This window comes from Telmatherina bonti (assembly GCF_933228915.1).
Source record: "Telmatherina bonti genome assembly, chromosome: 5".
Lineage (NCBI taxonomy): Eukaryota > Metazoa > Chordata > Actinopteri > Atheriniformes > Telmatherinidae > Telmatherina > Telmatherina bonti.
The window spans coordinates 20,877,680-20,900,698 of record NC_136623.1 but is presented as its reverse complement, the minus strand read 5'-3'; the positions used below and the strand labels follow the sequence as shown (position 1 = coordinate 20,900,698).

The 23,019-nt window shown below is 40.1% G+C and overlaps 1 protein-coding gene across 1 annotated transcript; it reads right to left on the bottom strand.

The window, feature by feature from the left end:
• Nucleotides 1–2,314: 2,314 nt before the first annotated feature.
• atp8b2 (ATPase phospholipid transporting 8B2) lies at nucleotides 2,315–21,457 on the bottom strand (the record flags this gene model as incomplete). Its single annotated transcript, XM_079241082.1, has 29 exons — nucleotides 2,315–2,404; nucleotides 2,497–3,096; nucleotides 3,692–3,818; nucleotides 4,130–4,272; nucleotides 4,376–4,621; nucleotides 4,936–5,019; nucleotides 5,127–5,350; nucleotides 7,972–8,155; nucleotides 8,349–8,586; nucleotides 9,040–9,145; nucleotides 9,530–9,641; nucleotides 9,904–10,068; nucleotides 10,322–10,437; nucleotides 11,292–11,480; nucleotides 11,569–11,728; nucleotides 11,816–11,850; nucleotides 11,940–12,027; nucleotides 12,652–12,772; nucleotides 13,974–14,170; nucleotides 14,393–14,481; nucleotides 14,587–14,745; nucleotides 15,295–15,374; nucleotides 15,474–15,544; nucleotides 15,858–15,930; nucleotides 16,058–16,119; nucleotides 16,257–16,355; nucleotides 18,409–18,522; nucleotides 18,649–18,707; nucleotides 21,349–21,457. The coding sequence occupies 29 exons, from the start codon at nucleotides 21,455–21,457 to the stop codon at nucleotides 2,315–2,317; spliced, it is 4,140 nt and encodes a 1,379-aa protein (XP_079097208.1).
• Between the last annotated feature and the right edge of the window lie 1,562 nt (nucleotides 21,458–23,019).

Sequence of the window (23,019 nt, the reverse complement as noted above, 5' to 3'; positions counted from 1 at the left end):
AAAATAAAAAAAAAAGAATAAGTGAAAAAGTAAACAGACAAATAAATCTTTATAAGCCTACTCTTTGATCATAGGTTTACTTTGAACTAACTTAGTTATGACAGATTCTCTGACTGTATTGACTGATATTCTAAAATCTCACCTTTTCTGGGACACGCTCCGTCAAAAAATCCACGAACCGACGAGACCCACGGAACACACAGCAGAAGGAGAAAAGTGCTCATTTTTCACTTCAACTCGTGCAGAAACCATCACTAAACAAACAGCAAGAGTCGCAGGTGGCTGACTCCCATTGAAGCTGTTTTCCACACTGAACTGTGAGCAGACAACTGCGTGGCTTCCAGACACACAGCAGGGTAAAAACAGTTCCTGCGGCTGCAACAGGCGGCTGTGAAGACCCGTTATTGTGAAATCCCAGCGCTCTTCCCCTTGTTCAGCAACGTTACACAGAGGAAATCCTCTTAAGTGTCAGAATTAAACCTCCACGAGACCTGAACATTGTCATGCTATTATAACATAGACCCATTATTTCAGATTCCTGATAAATATTTCAGTTCTGTCTTATTGTATATATTTTTTTGTTATGTAAAATCAATGCAAGTATGGAAGATACAGCCGCTATTCAAAGTCGGTTATTTATCCCATTAGATAAAGAATTTAAAAAAAAAAAAATCCCCAGTTCAATCATATGTTTAGTTTCGTCTCACTTTCACATTCCACTTCATACTGCAGTATCGTTTCAGCCCAAGCTATGAAATGACATTTGCATGGACGGCGTGTTTTAATGAGAAAGAAACTTTTTTATTTGTTTATTTTTTATATTTATTTTTTATTCATCACCACTAAAATGCTCCAGCAAAAAGCTGATCCTGCAAGAACAACTGATGGGAGCCCAGAGCTATACACTGATTTTTTTTTTTTTTTTTTCCAAAATAACCCAAAACAAAATAGCAAAAAACAAAAGGTATGCAGTGCAACCAGATCATTGTGGGTGATGTCTGAAGGCAAGTTCTTCTGGTAGCCCTACTTGATAATTGTTCAAGCCCACAATGGGTCAATGTGTGACAGGAACATTTGCAGGAAAAATGCACCGTGATGCAACAGAATTCAGATAGTGACCAAGAGAATTAAGGCGTGATTATCCACTACCACCTTGCCTTTGTTGTTGAGGAAGAAAAAAAGCTAAATATTTCACTGGTGAGTGTCAATAAGCACAACCAATTCACTCACAAAATGTCAGTGTTTCACATTTGAATTTGACAAACCACCTTTAAACATTTATTTGCTGCCATTTGGATGTTCTCAAAACTTCTCTGAAGCCTTCCCAGGTCAGCCACAAAAACTTGGGGGCAGCTTGTATTTTCACTTTGTGTTTTGGTTACATTAAAATAAATTTGTCTTGGTCAGACCAAAACTGAAAATAAAAGGCCTAACTTTTAAATCAAAGCACCAAAAGCTTGATTTTGAATGTGCAACTCAATCAGGCCATTGTAGCACATCAATATGATGCAAAATAAAAAATATTGAAACAATTTCAAAAGTACATATAAGGAAGGTAGCAGATTAGTCAGAGAAAAAAAAAGATCCAAATCCTGCAAGTCTTTTGTAAAGTAAAACAGCGTTCTCACTGAGAACTACAATGAACACAATATTTGTCAACAGATAACAATGCTTGCACCTCACCATTTCTTACTTTTATGTCATTCATCGTCTCACTGTTGATTTCAACAGCTGAGTCTGTGAGTTGTAGTTTTAAGGCTTGTAAAATATCAGTCTTTTCGTAACTAATTACCTTACATTCTGTTTCTTCATTTGCCTCTGATCTTCACTTAAATTTATATATATATATATATATATATATATATATATATATATATATATATATATATATATATATATATATATATATGTATGTATATATATATATATATATATATATATATATATATATATATATATATATATATATATATATATATATATATATATATATATAAATCTCATTCAAGGTAATTCCCAAGTTGCCTTAACAGCACATTGTACATTTGAGGATTGCTCTTCACAACCTAAAAATCCTAATTTATAAATGGGAAAGTCCATGTCATCAAAATGTACTGCTTCCTCTTGTGATCTTGTGATATCTCTGATTTAATCCATTTATTTTGAGACGAGAGCACTGTGTGGGTAATACTTTTTTCACAGTCTGTGTAATTGCACTAGATTTCACACAGTGTGTCTTGTAAGTTTATGCGAACATCTGGTAGACAAGAGTAAAGATGGTATTCGTCCATCTGTTGCTTCAGTTTTACTCAATCTAGCTGGTTTCCCTGGCAACAGAGGATGACTCTGGACTGTTGGTTGCACCGGTACGAGAGGTGATACTCCTCCAACCCCCAAGAGCTTCCTGTTGGACAATGAGGAGACGTAAACCGTTAGCTTAGTGTAAAAAGAGTTACATGGATAAAACAGGATAAAACGTCTGTATTAGTAGCTGACCTGAACCAGAGAGAATGTCAAGCTTCTAGTCGAGTCTATCCCATGAGGCCTCACTGCAGCAGTTGTTGAGATGTCAGTACTAATGGCTTGAGCTGAGCCCTGAGATGCAGCGGCCTCTGAAGATGACGCCAAAGCTGCTGAGGTTTGTACGCAGGATGCAGGTTCAGCCTGCATGTTCTGAGCTGGTGTGACCGTTTCCTCCTCAATGGGCGTTTCTTGTGAGCCGCCCAGAACAGAAGAAGAGCTCGAAAGTGGTGGAACTGACCCAGTGACACTGCTGGGCACTGGGCTGGACTCCCCTGAAGCACAGGGGGGTGTGTGAGTCTGAATATTTTTCTTTCTGCGGAGTGTGTCGATCCAACCGGAGCTGTGTCTGGAGGCAAATGTGGCCAGTGCCATAGAGGAGAGTCTCATGTTTTTTCCTGAAGTGATCAGCTCTCCGAAGCCTTCCTGGTGAGCGAAGGCATAACCTGACCTCCTGGAGCCACCACGAGCACTCAGACGGCCTTCTGACAAACTGCCTGCAGCTCGCCAGGCACCTCCGCCGCTGCGACCGACCAGCTTTCGTCTCTTCTTCCGCACCAGCTGAGTGTAACGCACCTGAAAATGGACAAAACGGAGAGGAAGGATTTTTTTTTTATTAAGATCTATTTACATAATTATCACACAAATTATAACAGATATTAGCATTTTTGTCATATGACCTTTAAATAATCATCTTTATTCATTAGCTACTACATTATCTACTTGTTTTAGAGCTACATTAAGTCTTAGTTGAGTCTAGACATAGAATATTAGTCATTATCTGATGCTCATCTCATCGAAAGCCAAATCATTTCAATGTGTAGAGAAACTGCACACAAATCAAAAAGGAACTTCCTCACACCCTCTTCATAGCGGCTTCGCTTGACTGACTGACACACCCTCACACTGATCTCAAATGTATATGTCTAAAGCAGCTTGTGCCAGTTAGGTACACCGATTAGGTTAGTATTTACACATATTTTACACAGCATTTAAATGGTAAATGGTATTCATGAACTTGTCCATTACACTTATATGAAGAGATTTTTACATGTATAGTTAATCACTGACTGCAGTCTGTTTCTAGCTTGACATACTGGAAGGATAGTAAAACACATGTTGCAATAAACACCACAGACCCATCAGTATTACAAATGTTGTGTTTTCTCACCGTGTCTGAGAGCTGAGGCTTGAGATCCAGTTTGAGGAAGCGGAATGCCAAAACTGGAACTATGCATATTGCTACTGCCAGCGCAATAGTTAACCACACAACTGGCTGCAGTAATGTGCTCTGGGCACTACCTGTACTCACAAACATACAGACACAAACATGAGTCAGTGTTTAAATAACTTTCATAGTGTCACTAGTGGAGTGAAAATGATTTTAAACTACACACAGTTTCAATAGAATTTTGTTAGTAATAAACATTACAGCAAAGTTTATTGCTAAAATACACTGTACTCATACAGCGTTTAAAATCAGCATTACAGATTTATTGAATAGGATAACACTAATTGCCACATGTGAGGGATCATAAAACACAAAAATACAGTGTTTGTGTAGCTGAAGATTTATTATATTTGCTTGAAAACACAAAATCAAGGTGACTAACCTACAAAGTGGAACTGACTGGGAAATATCCTGAAGAGGGTTTGGCTGTGCAGAGCAAACATGATGGTGAAATATAAGCCCAGGGACCCCCACACAAACACATGGTTAATGACTGTCCAAAAGCCAGTGTCGAGAACGATCTGCAAAACCAAACAGACATGTCAAGCCACAGCAATGGGGAGTGCTTATAACACAACAGCCACGATGTCTGCAGAAAGGTATCACCAATCTGGGATTTCTCACCTGTACACTCACCACTATAACCAGCGCTGTTGCTGTGGTGACAGCAAAGGTCTGGTAGTCGGCAAGGGGCACTCCGGTGCTTTGAGTGGCATCGGACAGCATGGTGTACGGGACGAAAAAAAGCACCACTGACGTGTAAATGCCCTGGGTAATGCAGATAAAGAACTCTCTCTTGTTGAAAAGGAGGTTGAGCTGCCCAGGTTCATAGAGTTTAGGATACTCCAAACTTCTCTGATCTGGAACATCCTGCAATAAGAGGCGGAAGTGAGAGATCCGTAATGCTAAAAGAAGAATGTAGAGAAGCGATGCAAGCAGTCAACTAAGTGACTTGGTAGTTTGAGCAAAATGCTAAAAGTCATACTAAATAACACCAGAACAGAAGTCTTATTCACAAACGAGTATTTATATCGGAGAATCTCTTAAGATGGATGCAATAACTGTATGAACAATGGGTGCTGTTCCTAAACAGATTAAAGAGGAAAGTCTCCAATTCACAACAAGACTGCCAACAATCTAGGTGCAGGCTAGCAATATTTCCAATTGTATTAAATGAAAAGGACCTGATCAAATATCCCCATGGCCAGCACAGGGAGGGAGGTGTACACAATGTTGTAGAGTGTGATGAAGTACTGATCATACACCGTCTACAACAAAAAGACAAACACAAACAAACAAACACATGCTCACACAGTCAAAAATCACAAAAATGGTTTCTAAATGTTCCAATCTTAAGATTAAGTTTTCTTCTGACCTGGGCAGAGAAGCCACAGAAGAAGCCAAACCAGAAGTGCACCATGGTGAAGGCAAAGTTCTTGTAGAAGAAGTAGCAAAGGAAACGACACATGCGCAGGTAGGACCAGCGGCCATGGACCAGCAGGAGGCGTTGGAGGAAGCGGAACTGTGCGAAGGAGTAGTCGCTGGCCAACACGGCCTGGATCCCCTCCTGACCAGATATACCCACTCCAATGTGAGCACCTTAAGTTGGAAAGATGAAAGAGTAAGTCAAATTGTGATGTCATGGGGAAAACTGTACATTTATTTTAGATTTTACCGAGAGTTACTGATAGAAGAGCTTAAACTACCTCACAATCTAATAGAGCACACATATTATAGGAGTTTTTATATGTAATTTATACATTACAGTACAATTAGGGTTATAGGAAGACAGTATTATTTTCATTTGATTCAGTTTAACATCTCAATTACTTTACGCTTCATTTCAGAGGGGTGAGTGATGGGGGGGCTGGGGCCTGTCCCAGCAAATACCAGACAAGAGGCCGAGCACACGGTCTGTCATAGGGCCAACACAGGGAGGCAAACAACCAGTCCTACTAAAACTCACTCTGAGGGATAATTTAGAGTGACCAGTTAACCTAACATGCATGTTTTTGGACTGTTGGAGGAAGCCAGAAAAGCCAGAGAGAACCTATATCTAAACACTGAGAACATGCAAAGACAACACAAAAAGAACTTATTTGACCCCTCCACCCCCAAGCTGGGGCTCAAACCAGTGACCTTGCTGTGAGGTGATGATGCTAACCACCACATCACTGTGCTGCCCAAATGAAATGAAATGAAATGAAATCAAATCAAATAAAAACAAATCAAATTAAATCAAAGGGTACATTGCTACTAATTCTTTACATTCACAGTTTACGGTCACACTGGTCTTTTGCATCTTGAGGTAAATACATGAGTTCAAATTCAACAAATGAACACCTCCTTACTGATTCAGGGTTCTCATTCCCTTCCTCGCTCTTTTTGTATGGCACAGAGGGAAAATGTGTTCAAATACTCTGCCGCTATAACTATTGGACTGGTTGCATTCCTCTCTGTGATTCCATAAAGTCATATGAAGAAATATGCAGGTAAACATGTTGCCATGCTGTGAAAGCACACAGACAGACAAAAAAGTGACAAGACCCTTACAAACCATTATGATGGGGGAAGAACAACTCTGTTAACACTAAGTGTTCCCACTAGGTTTCCATCAAATTATATGTATGGCTGGAAATTAATTAATCCAGTATCTTACTACCATTATCTATTACTTTTCAATCCCTAATAAAGCAATTACATAAAAACACAAATAGAAATGTTTAAAAACAGACCACAAGAATTAAAAACTAAAAAGAAAGTTATTTGGATGTTTTCAACAAGTGTGTTTGTAATGAAAGATCAGTCTGCAGCTATAGAGGGGTTAAAGGACACTCGTCACATTGAAAACAAAAGAAACTAATCCACAACACATTATGAGGACATTGCAACCAGCGCAACGTTTCCACACAACCACTATCACAACTTTGAACAGTATGTAAACAACCTCTACTTCTGCTGAGAATTTCCATTGCTTAAAGGTAGACACAACACACACGTGACTGAACCCGTCCTCTTTCTTTCCATTCCAATTCAATTACACTACCTCGCCAAAAATAAAGTCGCCACATGGATTTAACTCAGTAAATAAGTATGAACCTTCTCTTGGATAATTGTTGAAGGGCCATTATCTTTCAGCTGGCTACAAGTTATTTAACCCCAACTGATGCAATGTGTAGGCTCTCATTTCTTAAACAACCATGTTGAAAGACATGTCCCGTGCTTGTGGAAAAGATGTCAGTCTGTTTGATGCGTCATGCATCAAGCGGAGAAAACATGTGAGGAGACTGCAGACACTACTAAAACTGAGTTAAGAACTGTCCAATGCATTTTAAAAACAGAAAGGATAGTTCGAAACTATGGTCTTCTATGAAAAGAAATTTGGTCAGAAAGACATGATGGATGATAGTGATCATTTGATACTTTGCGACTTTCTGCCCTGACTTGTTCTGGAGTTGATTGTCAGGCAAATTCACTCTTAAAACACCCCAGCTACAGTCTATTCTTACAAAATAACCTATTTAGGTGTCCTTGGCTGGGAAGGGAGAAAATCAGGAGAAAAATCCACCCAATAATCTTTATGTGTGTACTCTTCTTTAAAAGTTTGATGAAATCAGGTGGGAACTCAAGGGATTGGGTCTGAACAGCTGTGTAAGAATAATAAAACCACTAAGCAATAAGGCTAATTGGTGAAAAAAGCTTCAATTTGCTAGGGAAAATAAAGATTTGGAGCAAGAAAAGGTCATGTGGTCTGATGAGTCCAGATTTATCCTGGTTCAGACTGCAGAGAGCATCAGGGTAATAAGAGCGTAAGATGAAGTACCTTCATGCCTGTGGAGGAAGTGCTATGATCTAGGGTTAAGGCAGTTGGTCAGGTCTATGTTCAGTAACATTATGTGTCCAAATGCTGAGGTCATTGGACTACCAGAAAATACCAAGTTATTCCATCAATGGACTTATTTTTCTTCCGTAATGGCATTTTTAAGACAGCAATGCCTGGACTTTGGTGTCTCAAGCTCGGTGAAGTCCTAAACACACATGGATTGGCCACCAGAAACCCCATCTCAGTGTCTTTGTGGTGTGCTGGAGCAGGGCTTTGTGCAGTGGTTGGACTCTCCCATTATCAATAAAAGATAGTGGTGAAAATTTAATCAAACTCTGGATTAAAGTAAATCTTGCAAATAAATCCCTTATGCATTGATCCTTTCTGCACAACTCACTTTTGATCATGCTAACATCGTTAGCGCCATCGCCGACAGCCAGTGTGACAGCCTTCTTGTGTTTCTTGATGACTTCCACCACCTGAGCTTTTTGGAGAGGGGTGACCCTGCAGCAGATCACTGCTTTACACGCACATGCCGTTGAGACAAACTCTGTCTCCATGTCTGCTTCCAGTGCATGGGCCTATCAGAAAGCAGAGAAAAGATGAGAGAAGTCCATGAGTAAAAATGTAAAAGGTCAAATTTACAGATTGGAATAAAAGCACATAATAAGAGAAGGTTATGTGGCTCAAATGGCATGTATAACTATAAGATTTTTGAGTGTTTCCTGTTGATTTTGTGAACAGTACATGAGTGTGAGGGCGTACTATTCATACCAGACTGTGACCGTTGATTACAAGAGCAAATTCTCCAGAGATGTTGTCCATCATATGAGTGGGAGCTGAAGCTATAGGATTGCACTGCAGCTGTTTTCCTCCTCCAGCACTTCCACCTCCTCCTTGTTCTTCTTTGTACCCATTACCCATGAAATGTGCTTCTGCCCATCCCTCCATCCCTTCTTCTTTCCCCCCATCTCTGGCACGTGACAGATTAATCATCCTTTCCCTTGCCCTCCTACAGAAGAAAACACACATAAAAATTGTCCTGTGGTCAAGTGAGAATAACACACACAAGGTGTTGGAATAAAAAAAAGTCTGGATAGGTGGACATTGCCACTTTGTGACACCTCCTTTCCTTTCAGGAACCTCGGAGATCAATAACTGAATCCTAAAATGAGAAAGAATTTTACTTTTCTAGTTTACAAAAGATTTCAGGACTTAGTTCAGGACTGACTGTGGTTTAAGTTTCAGTCTCTGGTTGGACCCTCCAGAATTTTGATAGAATGAAGTTTCTCCAATTTTATATATATATATATATATATATATATATATATATATATATATATATATATATATATATATATATATATATATATATATATATATATATACATTTGTATATATAAATATATATATATATATAGCTGCACAAACACACTGGGATGACTGTCCATGGAGAAAGACTGACCTGAGCTCTTGTCGTACACTCTGAACCGTGTGTCCACTGATGATAAACACCTCGGTCATGTCATCTGTCAGCATCTTACACGAGTAACCTATGTTGACGGCTGTCTCTGTATGAAGGAAAGGAGATGTATAAATTCAGGTTGTACTTTTGTATCATTTTCTGCTCAAAATATTGACAATTTGTTTTTTCTAGTTGTATTTGTGACAGTAGTTACCTTGTTAATTCTGAAACATGGACCCAAAATATGTGTCTTTAGTCATTAAATATTGGTTGTGCACAATAATATTTGTTTCCTTTTTCAGCAAAAGTCCTTGTCCATTGAATCAGTTTGAAGTGGTGACAAGGTACAGATGACCGACTGTTTAATCAGCAAAACCTCGCCATAAAGATGGGGTTCAAATTTGGTTGAATTTTGCAGTTTGTAGTACTTTTTAAATGGCAGCAAGGAGTTGAGGTTCAGGAGACAGGTGTGAACATTGGCATATCTCACCCTGCTTGTCTCCAGTGAGAACCCAGATCTTGATGTTGGCCAGAGAAAGCACAGCAATGGTCTCTGGGACACCTTCCTGCAGCTTGTCCTCTATAGCTGTGGCACCTAGGAGCTACAAACACAAGAGACATGATTATGAAACTTCCTGCAACAACACTAAAATCTCATCTAAGATGACTTTAAAAGTGAGAACTCTCTGCAATTCAAAATAATAAAAAAAAAAAAGTGAATTCCTCACAAAATGAAGAGATACAACCTACTGTAACTAACCCTCTTTAAATCACCAGTCTAATTTTAGCTATAGGACAGTGCATACTATGTGTATGAAAGAACTGGGTCAGAGAAAGAAAGTAAAAGTAAGATGAGAGACTAACCATCATATCTTGTTCGATCTTGTCATAAGCTGCAGCCAGTCTGTCTTCCCTGCAGTCGGTGGCCTTGTCAGCGACGCGGTAGCTCTCTGACCAAGCCTCCCACTCATCCTCCGAAAGGTCCCTGTATGCCAGAGCGAGTGTCCGCAACCCATCAGCTGCATACTCCTAAAATCAAAAACAAGCAAACAAACATGTCCGTGATCTTTGATAGACATCATTAATTTTAATGTTTAACTTCAAACTTTTTTACTAGTTTATTTTCTTTAAAATTTTTGCTAAAAAATGTTTGTGGTAAAAAGTAGATATTAACTAATCAGAGAAAGTACATAAAGATGAACGCTGTTAAAAGCTCCTTTTCAGACACTAGATGGCAGTCACGCTCCAACCAGTGCTTTTAAAAGGTTTGTAGTTTACTCACATTAAGGTGGTCTGAGGTGATACTCATCAATTCCTGGTTACAGGGGTGGAGTCTCTCCAGCAGAACAGTATCAGCTCCTTTACAGTACAGACGGATCCTGCCCTCTGGATTACGCACTGAAAGCAAATGACAGAAAAGAAAAACAAAAAACAAAAAACATCACCTTCAAACATCCTGAGTGGACACATCATCACAATTTACCACAATGTATGATCCCGAGTGTAGGAATATCATGTGACGCTGATGCCAACATCCTGCCACACTACTGATGCAGTTAGGCTAAAAGTATTAATGGTAGTACGTGTCGTCAGTCTCTTGCATGAAGGCAAATCACAGAAAGAACCAATGAAATCTCAACTTGTGAATTTGTTTTGCTCTTGAAGTGAGAGCTGGCTGCAGCAGATTTAACAACTATGTTCCCTTATAGACAACGCTAGAGGTAAGAAACAACTGATAACCTATTCTAAACATTCAATAGGAAACTACTGATGCTGCTATTACTGTGGTTTTGGTTCCTCAAAAGTATTTAAACCATCTTTGACCTAGAGGTTCCACACTCTCATCTGATGAATAATCAGGACAAATGCAGATCAAGACACACTTCCCAGAGTCTCCTGGCAGCAGTGTACTAAGTGCGAATCTTCTATTCAGATTGGTGTCATTTACAGAAGTCTACTCCACATTTTCTGGTTCCCTCCTTTCTCTTTGTCACAGCTATGCAAACTGGCTTACCCTTGCCCTCAAATAAAAATGCGACAAGAAAGGAAAATATATGCAAAACCATATAGAACGGTGTCCCTTTGCAGTGTGTAAATCAAATCAAATAAAAGATACTTTATTCATCCCCGAGGGGAAATTCAGAAACTAAAACTAAACATTTCAGTGTTAAAATGAAGTTTTTTTCCATTTTCCATTCGAAATTCACACTGAAAATCCCTAATTTACAGAAAAAGGCCTCCTGCATCCTCACCTATAACAGACATCCTCTTGCGGATGTTGTTGAAGTCCAATATGGCGAGCAGCGAATAGGTGACAGTGCGGCCCATCTCTGTGGTGGTAATTGTCGCAGGCGTCCGAGAGCGGAACACGAAGCCAAAGTTTCGAGCTGCTGTCACCAGAGCACCCTCATCTGGAGACTGAGCCTTATAAACTAGCTCTCCTGTGCAGACAGATGAAAACAATATTTAGACAATAAATATCAGAAAGATTCAGCGTTGGCCTTAAATTGCTTCATCCCTCCGGCTCACCCTCACTCTTCTCTTCACTCATAACAGTATGACAAAGGGAGAGCAGGCGGAAAAACTCGTGAGTGTGCAAGTCCCCCACTTTCACCGATTCCAGCAGCTTGTCGTCATAGAAACAGAAGTCCGGGTCTGCCAGGGGGTTGAAGGGAGTGAAGTCCAGCCTCTGAAGATGAACAGGCGACCACGGGATTATAATAATACATCGCGTTATGGCAATAAGTGTTGAATATAGAAAAAAATGCCCTCCTACCTTTGGCTGTGTCCCCAGTGGGTCTGTAATTTCACCTGGCAGTAAAACAAATTCGAGATACGTAAGACTTGTTGTGTACACTTTGTTACTGTGTGTGTGCATTTGCTCGTGTGGGTCTACTTACCATAAGTCTGTCCATTGATGGAGCACTTGTTGAAACTCATGATGTTCTGAGTGAGAGTTCCAGTCTTGTCACTGAAGATGTATTCAACCTGAGTACAAAGTATACAGTTCCACATAAAAATAAAAAATAAAAAAAACACACACACACACATTCATAACTGATTCAACTCTAGGTTTTGAAGATATGAAGCTTAATCAAATTTCTCCTCTGGACAGTGAGTTGCTGTGGCTCCAGAATTGTCCCCAGCACAGAGCCAGACTGAATTAGTTTGCTTAGTTTCTTGGTTACAGCAGAATCATTAGATTCCCTTTTAAAAGAATGGGAGTGTGCTGAATATACATCAGACAAGGAGCTAAAACATGTAACATGCATGAAACATTACACAAACATACAGTGTCTATAAAAAAGTATGTCCAGATGTGCAAGACTGTGCTGTGATTGCAGCTGAAGGTGCATTTACTAAATACTGACTTAAACACGTTGAATATTTATGCAATTACTAATTTTATGTTGCATATTTTTTATTTAGTTGTCATTACCTTGTAGAAAAAAGTTTTCCATTTGACATTAAAGAGGATTATTTTTTATTACTTGTTTCAGTCACAAGAGCCAAATTACGTCACACATGATTGATTTACAAAAGCAATAAAAGAGTAAAACCTTGCAGGGGTCAATACTTTCTATAGACACAGTACACTAGCTGATTGCTCACCTGGCCCAGCTCCTCGTTCAGAGTGGTGGTCCTGGCCTCAGCTGCTGTATTACACTGTGAGCAGAACATCTGCTGGTCCCAGTTGATGAAGTAGCTGTGGCCCAACCGGATCACCTCCACACTGTACCAACAGATGAGAGATAGGACTAAATGTAGTCCATTTAAAGTTAATTTAAAACATGGGGTCATAACACAGTTAGTACTGTTGATTAGTCTATGTAATACTGTAGCCTCCAGTTAGATATCAATGCACTGATCAAACAGCATTAAACTGAGATCTAAGTTTAATAGAGCTGTAGTTGAGACTCTTAGGCACTGGATTCAAAATCATCAACCTAAGTACAACCCAAGCAACTTTAAAATGCAGCTTAAGGTCTCTGAGGTTTGCTGACTTTGTGTTTTCCACTCGTGAAAAATGCTGTGGAATGACGGATTCTTTGCAAATGGCTTCATAACCCTTTCCATTTTGATGGGAAGCAATTGAAACAACACCACCATGACCTGGTGAGCCTTCATCTACCTAGTTCACTCACTTTGCAGTATTGATTCTCACCCCACCCTCTTCATCCATGTTCTCATTCATCTTCCTTTGTCCATTTGCTTCCCCCTGCCTTATCCATCGATCCAGCCTTCCCTTTACATTAATTCATTCTGTCTCCCTTTTCTCCCGATCATCTTCCCTTACGTCGTCCATCCTGACCCTTCCATCCTTCTTCCCCTTCCCTTATCCTCCTCTTCCCTTGTATCTTATGACATGTCTCATCTCATCTCATCTCTTGTTTGTGATGCATGTTGTATCTGTTTGTAACTATCTGCTGCTTTACTTGGCCAGGACTCACCTGCAAAAGAGATGCAAATCTCAGCGTCACTTTTCCCTGGTTAAATAAAAGTCAATAAATGATCCTTTCATCCTTCCTTCCCTTCCTTCCAACATTCATTATCCAACCAGCCTTCCCGTTCTCATCTGTCTATCCTTTCTTCCCTCAAATTAATGACAAATGCTTCCTTATCATGTTTCCCTCCATCATCCATCCATCCATCGTCATCCCTCACCCATTCATTCTTCCAACCTTTCCCTCCATCCATTTTTTTTTTATCCCCCTCCTTCATGTATTCTCTTCTCTACCGCATCCATCCTTCCATGATCCCCATCATCTCTCATCCTTTATCTTCACTAATTCAAAAACGGTTAGAAATGACCAGATGTTTTTTATTTGTCGCAATATGTAAATCTTAAAACCGAGAAAGGGTGTATTTCTTTTTCACAAGATTGTCCTGCATCTTTTGTTTTTGTTTTACACTAATTTGCCTTTTTTCCATACCTGACATAAAGAGAGATTGGCACCACTGTGTTGAGAATGATAATGTAGGACCAAAACGAGAGGAAGGCGGAGAATAGAAAGTTGTCCACAGGAGGGTCCCACGGCAGGTAGCTCTGAAACAACGACCCCACCTCTCTCTCCCATACTGCATTACCCACAGCCAAGATGACACCCATACACACCAAGAAGCCAAAAATCTGACAGGGATGTGCAGACAGAAATACAATGTTAGCAGAGTAAACAAGACGGGGGTATGTATTACACTTAAACAAGTATCTTACAGTTAGATCTGTGGTTTAAAGCTCAAATTAGCATAGAGTGTATTACTAGAGCAGATATGTGAAACTGAATTCAAGCCACTAAGCCCATGTCCTAAAATAGTTTTGATCCATGAAAGTGAGAGGTTTGGGGTGTCCTACCCAAAGGACCAGAGTGTTCATTAGGCGATCGATGCTCGTGCGCTTAAACTTGGTGCGACCGCTATTCTGCATTAGTTTGGTATCTGGGCCTGAGACAGAATCAGAAGAAAGATGATTTGTTACGTTTATTACCCATACACTAATTCACATTCAAACAAACACACACACACACACACACACACACACACACACACCTGCAAAGATGACCAGGCCATAGCAGGCCTCAGTGTTGCGAAGGACACATCCTCGGAGCAGCATGTTCTGGTTGGTAAGGGTGTATTTCTTGTCTCTCCAGTACAGAGTCCCGCAAAAACGATCCAGCTTGTTGTTTGGGGGCTCACACACCACTTCGCCTTCACCCAAAGGAGTGTGGTACAATGAAAAATTAAATAAAAAACAAAACACAAACCTAAATTAAAATCTGCTGGGGGATAATTAAACACTAAATCCAATTACTCAGATATGTATAAATATGATGAAGAGTTTAAATCCCTATCCACATGCTTTTGACATACATTAATAAACACACACACACATTGCAGAGGTAGAAACACACTCCTCTTGTAAGATGATACGAGGCAAAGTGTGTGTTGATTTGCTGCAGTAATGCATTTTCATCAGCAGGTGAGGAGTGTGTGAGCCTGCTTTGCTGACTCAAAGCTCTTTCACTGGTGGGTGGGCGATGATACGTTGTCATTCAGCGGTGGCAGAAAAGGACAGAAAGTTTGTGTGGGTGAACGTTTTATGTGTATTTAGCATTATTTATGTGCAACGCTGCGTAGGAGGGAGACATTTAAAATACACGCTTAATGTACGCATAAAGGCAACAATGAACCTCTCTATTCTGGAGGAGGATGAACGTAGCGAGAAACTGAGAGAAGATGAGAGGGTGAAAATCTCACCGTCAAATGAAGCCAAGTTGTTTGGGTCACCAAGTTCAGCTGTCACTGAGACAGACTGACGCACCTTCATATTGGTCTCTCTGCAAGATAACACAACACACAGCAATTTAGATGCAGTTTCCTGTTGTTTCTAAGTGAAGAACTATGAGTAGACATTGATGTATAGTGTGTTTTCTGACCCGTCTAGCTCGGCTGTCTCAATGTAACACAGCCCGTGAGGTTCACTGCTCGACAACAAGAGCAGGTCAGCCTGAAAACAGATAGCTGAGGTTAGCTTCTGCTGCATGTCACCAACACAGCACAGTTGCAGAGCGGGCAACACAAATGACACAGTGATGATAGTCTGCATATTTACAGTTGCAAATGAAGGCACTGGAAAGAAGTTAGTGATTAACTGCAGCAGTTTTACTGCACGACCCGAATGAAGCACATGATGTAAGAAAATCTATTTAACATTAAAGCTTTCAGACTGCTTCTGTATTGAATGTTAAAAGCTATCTTGTTTAATTAGAAAGCTTGACTCTGCTGGACGGTGCACGTTACTGTGTCTCTTGCACACTTACTGCCACAAACTGGTTGTTTTCCAGTTTAATAATGTCCCCCACTCGAACGTACATCCACTTTTCATTCTGCAGCCTGCAAAAACAAGTCATATGAACAGTATCTGCAAAATTACAGCTGAAGAAGCCAAGACACATCAAATTTAACAGAGAAGAAACTTTAGAGGCAACAACTCAAGTAGGTTTCAGTTGTTTTGACTTACGAGCCTCTGATGAGGACCTGAGATTGACGATTGTTCACTTGGTTGTCACTCTTGTGGCGAAACTGCAGCAGACATGCAGTACAGAAAGTTGCTTTTCACACAGCTAATTTGGCTATGCATTACACTCAAAAGGCTGCTTAAAACTGCTACAGATAATGAGTCTTTGTGTCTGTGACAGTGGTGCGAGAAATACACTCACATAGTCATCTGTTGCATCCTTTACTGCAGTGATGCTCAGCACCAGAGCTAAAGGCACGATGGTTGTGAACCAAGAGAGGGAGGAGATCTGAGGTATCAACTGAAACAAAAGCAAAAGACTGTGTTCATTTGGAGGTTACGATGAATGAAGATACATGCAGTGTCTCCTAGTAAGAACCTACTCAGCTGGGACTTTATGTCAGTAATATGTTTTAAACACACTGAACTTTGAAGTTGGACAGATATTGAGTTTTGATTGGTAATAAAAACTGGCATGATGGAAACAATATAGTGAATTAAAACGGAAAAAGACAGATGTAGCTAAGTTAAAATTAAATGTAACATTTAAGTACTTAAACCATGCATTCTTATTTTTAAAAAAAACAGCTGAAGGAAGCTCCTGCATTTGCAATAAAAAGTAAGTTTCTATTGACGTCTGTAAGAGAAACTAATCCACATAATAATTAGTTTAATTTCATTTTGCATGTTCATTCTGTGAACTATGGCACTGGAGTACTTGATAAAGAAGTGCATGTATTGTGGAATAAATAGACTGTAGATGACAAGCCCCTAAAGGGAGTGAAATCTTATTAGTCGTCCATCACTCACTGGTAACTAAAGGTTTTTTAAAAGACTAATATCAACGGCGTCCTGCAATGGCCTGGCGTGCTGTCCAGGGTATACCCTGCCTTTCGCCCAAAGACTGCTGGGATAGGCTCCAGCTTCCCTGGGACCCTTCATCAGATTAAGCGGTGAGGATAATGAATGAATTAATGGCCAGACTTGAGCCCATGAAGCAGTAGGCGATGCACCAGAAGGTGATGTCAAGATCTAATAATAAAAACAACCTACAACACTGAAAAAGCATTAAATCTCAAATTAGATTTCTTTTATTTAAATTTGGGCACCGTCTTTGTAATTTACATTGTAACATCTGTGCTGGCACGAAGTATTTTGAAAACACTGATCTTTTCATTACTTGACAATATAACTTCAAACCCACAAAACTTCGAAATCCCATTGCTGTCAGTGTCGTAATGTGTAAACTGTGACAGTGACATCTAATGCTGTACTGAAACGAAGTCACCAGCCTCATAAAAAAATAAATGTGTCTATTGATGCTAATTGACATGCTCATTGATCATTGCTTATCTTTAATGTGGGACTGAAATCTAACACCCACAGCAAGTGGCTTTGTTAGATGGCAGAAAACATCACAATACTGAAACACATCTACAATGTTGTGATGTTTAGCAGATTTGGGGGTTTTCACTCATGCAAGAGTGCTGCTATCTGCTCATATATAGCACAACACAGAGCTAATGCTGAGTTTTGTATGAATTTGGTCACATATGAAAGCATAGGTCAAACTAGGATTTCACCATACTGGTAGCAAAACAAGGAAACAATGGAAGGATCCTAAAACATGTAAGATTTAGCTTCTGAAAACCATTAATACTTGTAAAACATTTAGTGTAGACAGTGGAATGATAAATATGCATCCTCCGAGTCATACCACAAGGTGAAGTGACTAAACTAATAAATAACTTTCAGTGGTTTGTTCATACAATGTTATTAAGTAAGAGTGAAAGATTTAGCACATTTAGTACTTCCTCTATCTGATCTCATAAACAAAAAACTGTAAAATAACACCCACTGACAATCTTATTGACTTTCATTCAGGAAGCTTCCACACAACTGATTTAAGGGAAATTACAGACTGAATCTGTTTGCTTGTCTCCATTTTAATCACAACTCCAACAATCACTTATATCTCTTCTTCCTTCAGGAATACAGTAACCTGCCACATAAAACCCTTACTACTCTCTGCATGTGCACATGCAAAGAGACCTTCCTACGCAGCTGGATTTCAGCAAAGCTCCAAGCTACATCCTATGCTGGCAGGGTTTTAAATGTGACAGTGGTGAAAAAAAAACAGCATTTATTTATGAGAAACTTCATTGAGTAGTTGATGTTTGCCCAAAAAAGTGATAACCAGCTTGTATGAAATCATATACAAAACATGCCCTTTTCAAGACAGTTTAAATTGGTCATGTTGCAGATTGTTCCACATAATATGTTTTACGTTATGTCTTTATGTTGTAACATTGAGACACAAATGCAGGGATTTCTAACCCCTCTCCTCTACTCACCTGTAATATTAGCAGGAAAAGGAAGTAGGTATTGGCTACTTCCTGAAACTGCTCAAACAAGTTGACAGGCAGAAACGTTATGATGTTGTATTTTGATGTCATGATGCAGTTACTCTGGATGAAGAGAGGAAAACACAGGATTATGAAGTCGAATTATATTTCTTTTTAAGTGTTGCACAATTTTACGACAGTGTTCATATTTCTGGATATGTACGAAAAGAAAACAGCAGGTGCTCTTACTGCATACTGAAACTTTTCGTTGTATTCTCTGTCATTGGCTTTGACCTTTCTCTCCTCCTCTACAGAAACACACAACACAAACTGGATTAGTACAGTAAATAATAACAACAGTTTACCTCTGATCCTTAATAATTTGTTGCTTCCAATATTAGACACGTTAAGTCTGGTCAAACCCAGGTTCAATCCAGTTGTATATTTAAATGAAATAAAAGTGAAAGTCAGATTTCTTCTTCATTTGTGAGAACCTCTCGCCCCCTGACCCTGCACTTTATCTTCTCTCTGCTTTTAAGTTTGCATTTAGGTTTGGGGTTTCCCTCCAACTTCGCAACTAGACTCTCTGCTAACAGTGATGAGGTTGCTTCTCACATAACTGGCCTGTTTTTGCACAGGGCTGTAACACCTAGCTATGCAGTAAATGTCAAGATCAAAATGTGTTGTATGCACAGAGACACCATCACACTGAAACAACAGGATCCTCAAGACTTTGGGTTGATGACTGACAGTTGGTGAGGTGCCACAGGAAAGGACATCACACGGCAGCACTCAGACACTCATATACAAACAAAGACACTGTGGTTTCCTGTGTATCTGCAGCATTGTGAAGCCTCTCGCCATGTACAGCTCATAACCTAAATCTTTGTCCCTGCCGTGCTTAGTTTCACCAAACAAGCACAGACTTTTTAGCCAATAAAGGCTCTAGTTCATTGTTAGTTTATGATGAATTTGTTGTGGTGAATTATGGATGGCTGATGATCAAATGTGTTGTTGTTACAGAGGATTTGTCTTCATGGAAGTATGCATTATCATTCATTCATTCATTCATTTTCCGAACCGCTTATTCCAATTCAGGGTCGCGGGGAAGCTGGAGCCTACCCCAGCCGGCTTTGGGCGACAGGCAGGGTACACCCTGGACAGCTCGCCAGTCCATCGCAGGGCCACACAGAGAGACAAACAACCACACTCACGCTCACACTCACTCCTAGGGACAATTTAGAGTGACCAATTAACCTATCATGCATGTCTTTGGATGGTGGGAGGAAGCCGGAGTACCCGGAGAGAACCCACGCATACACGGGGAGAACAAGTATGCATTATGATGGGGTTAAAAAAAATAACATTTAGGAAGAAGAGTTTGGAGGTTTCAGCTGTCTGGCATTAGATTGCATGACCAAACTTCATTTGAGAGGTTGCAGTTTTTTCTAAACTGTGATTAGTGTACAATATCAAATTGCATGTGTTTGCATTGGTGCTTATCCATCAAAATCTATCGTACACTTTTCTCTCCTCTGTCCTTCTCTTTCCTGTTTTTCTCTGCTTTACCTGAAGGTCATCATGTTGCGGAGTTCAGACTGGGAAGAGGGCAAGATGCCCCCACCGGATGAAGCCTTCAAGCAGCTGATGTCAAGGCTGTCTGTCCAAACCACTCCTGAGCGAGCTGACCAACTGTTTAGCAAACTGCCCACTAAGTGTTAACATCTCTGACAACTTCAAGGGCATCAAAAAGCCCTGACGCAGACTTAATGCCATGCAGCAAGTCTGTCTAAATCTATAAAGCTTTATCGCTGTGAAAGCACCGGTAGCAGGGTTACTATGGGCATAAGGTTTGCATTTAAATTGAGGCAGAAAGAAGAAAATATTTATTTATGATCAATTTAAATGTATCAAAAGCACTCATTGGTTCACTCCCCCTCCTGTCCCTTTAACACTCTTCCCTTCATGGCAAGACATGTGAGCCAACAAGCTGCTGCACTAAAACACCTTATAGCTCCATGGGCAACACACTCGCAACAGAGGCTGAAGTTATAACAGTCATGATGTAATAACAGTCGATCTTAGTCATGAGAAAAGCTAACTTCATTGCCATGACTGAAGTTAAGTCAGTTTCAGATCAGACTGCAGAAAAGTGATCATCACTCTCTGTGGCTGATCTGATTTGAGGAAAAGAATCATCTGCAGTCATGCGCATGCACGCACCTGAGTGTGCACACTCACAGAGTGATCTAATTTGTTGGAAACAATGCCAGTGACACAGTGGCAGACTGATGGAACGGAGGTCGAATGAAGGTGCACATCCAGTGTGATTTGTGATAGTTAGGCTAGAGGGAATAAGGATCCAGCAGTCGAGGCTGGCGCCTGGAGGATTGATCAGTGTCCCAGCAGCAGAGACAAGGACATCAGCCACTTATTTACAAAAAGATTCTGAGTCAGATAAACTCTTTTGCTTACACATGCACCTCAAGTACAAACTGGCTATCAGCACATGACAGGAAAACAGCAAAAAGTGAATCATGTTTCACAGGTTAATGTCTATTGATGCAAAAAAATAAATAAATAAACAGAGCCAAAACACTGATTGTCATTTAAAATGCATAAATGTTACAAAAACTATGATGTTCTCTTTCACTCTGAATAAATAATGATAAATAATCAGAACTCAGAACCATGATATAAGTGGTACAGAATGGGGGGAATGGTGGGGGGGTTGGTGCAGATGTATAATATGATGACGTTTGTTCAGACACAAGGTGAAGTGAGTGAGATGAAGACATAATGAAACTTGGACTCGGTTGAGATGGAACTAAGAGATTAAATTTATTTGAATAATGTGCAAACATCTTTTTTTTAGTGAGGATGACAGTCACTACACCGCTGTGAACATATAAATCAGCTGCAGATGATCCGCTGAACCGCGCACAATACCTGTCGGCTTCTTTTTCGACTTCCTTCCTTCAAGTCCTTTCTTTTTCTTTCTGTGCAATGGCAGAACGACTGGAAACCACTTCTCCGGGATGTCTTTCAGCACTGTCATCTTAAATTTCTTTAAGTCACCACATAAGAACTTTGGTAGGAAGTGCCCTGTTTCAGTGACATTACCGAACAATCCGAGCATCACATCTCCGCAAGGAGATGAAGATCCTGTTCCAACTTCAGTCAAGTTGGATTAGCAGCTCCCACCCCATCCCCTCCTCTCTGCTGCCTGCTCTCTGCCCTACCCAAATGCTCACACGTGCACACTTGGTGTGTGCCTTACTCTGATATCTCTGCCCTCCGTCTGCAGAAACGCGAAGCTTATTTATTAAAAGCGCCACGGAGCACCACCACGATGCACCAGAATGGCCAGTTTGTGTTGCACTGGTGCCGAAACGTTGCAACTGTCCAACCCACCGCATAAGCACATAAGCACAGTGTCTGTGAGTCTGCAGCCTCAAAAATCGATTGGGGCTGCATCAAGTCTCATCCACAACATAAACACTGGCCAATGTGGGCATTACGTAACCACACTGGCCACGTTGGGGTTACCATGGACACCGCCTCTGCAAGGATCCCATCACTGAGCTAAGGAAACTGTGCGCCATTTTGGATCTGAGAGCGATGTGTATGTTCAGAGACAAAAATCTGGTTTAAGAGCCAAAATGTCCCGGGCTGCAGCCTAGCCTCACGCGTGTTTAGTAAAAGAAGGCGCGCCACAGTGGGCGGGGCCAGACGGGCTCCTCAGCACGTGCTGATCCGGCGAGACGCGTGCCTGATCCCATACACTCACTGCCAAACTTCTACATAAGACACGTGCACCAATCATGATGACAAATAAATAGATATCCTAAACAAATAAAACCAAACAAACAGAAAGCACTTCACGTGTTTAGTTTGTTAGTTTCTTCTTTAAAAAAAAAAAAAAAAAAAAAAAATCCAATCAATTCATATTTACACCGACAGCAAATCCGTCAGATGTGTACCTGGGTGCATAAGTGAAGAATAACAGCCTTTTTGTCAGAGAAAGATCGCAGCTTCTATCACATAGCATGTAGGATAGATTTAAGAGACAACTAATGTGCATAAAAGAAAATCTACAAGGAAAATCCATGTAAACTGCAATCAAAGCATGTTTTGACAGCGAATTCCTCACCTTTTGTCAAAGTGACTGTAAAAAAAAGACACCTTGAGCTCACAGTTTGATGACGTCAGTAAGAGTAAAGCCAACATTTTAAGGTCAAGTTTTAACTTAAACGTTGCTTTCGTGTGTTTACCTCATGAAGCAGGTTAAGCTTCTTTTTTTTTTTTTTTTTAAATTTTTTTTTTTTTTTACAGCAGAATTTAAAAGCTTGGCCACTTTTGCTCAGAATTCATAAGTATATTACTCTTCAGAATACTGTGACCCAGGTCTCTGATTTCCTAGTTTAGCTTTTTTACTTGTTCACCATAATTTTGAGAAAAAGATAATCAGATGGGAGTTTCTAGATCATATATTCTATGTGGATTTATATCTCTAAAACATATAACATATCTCATGTAACTGTACTTTTCAACTATAATCAAGTCACCACATGTTTGATCACAAAAGCTAAAAGGCAATGAGGCAAATGAGGTCCCCTT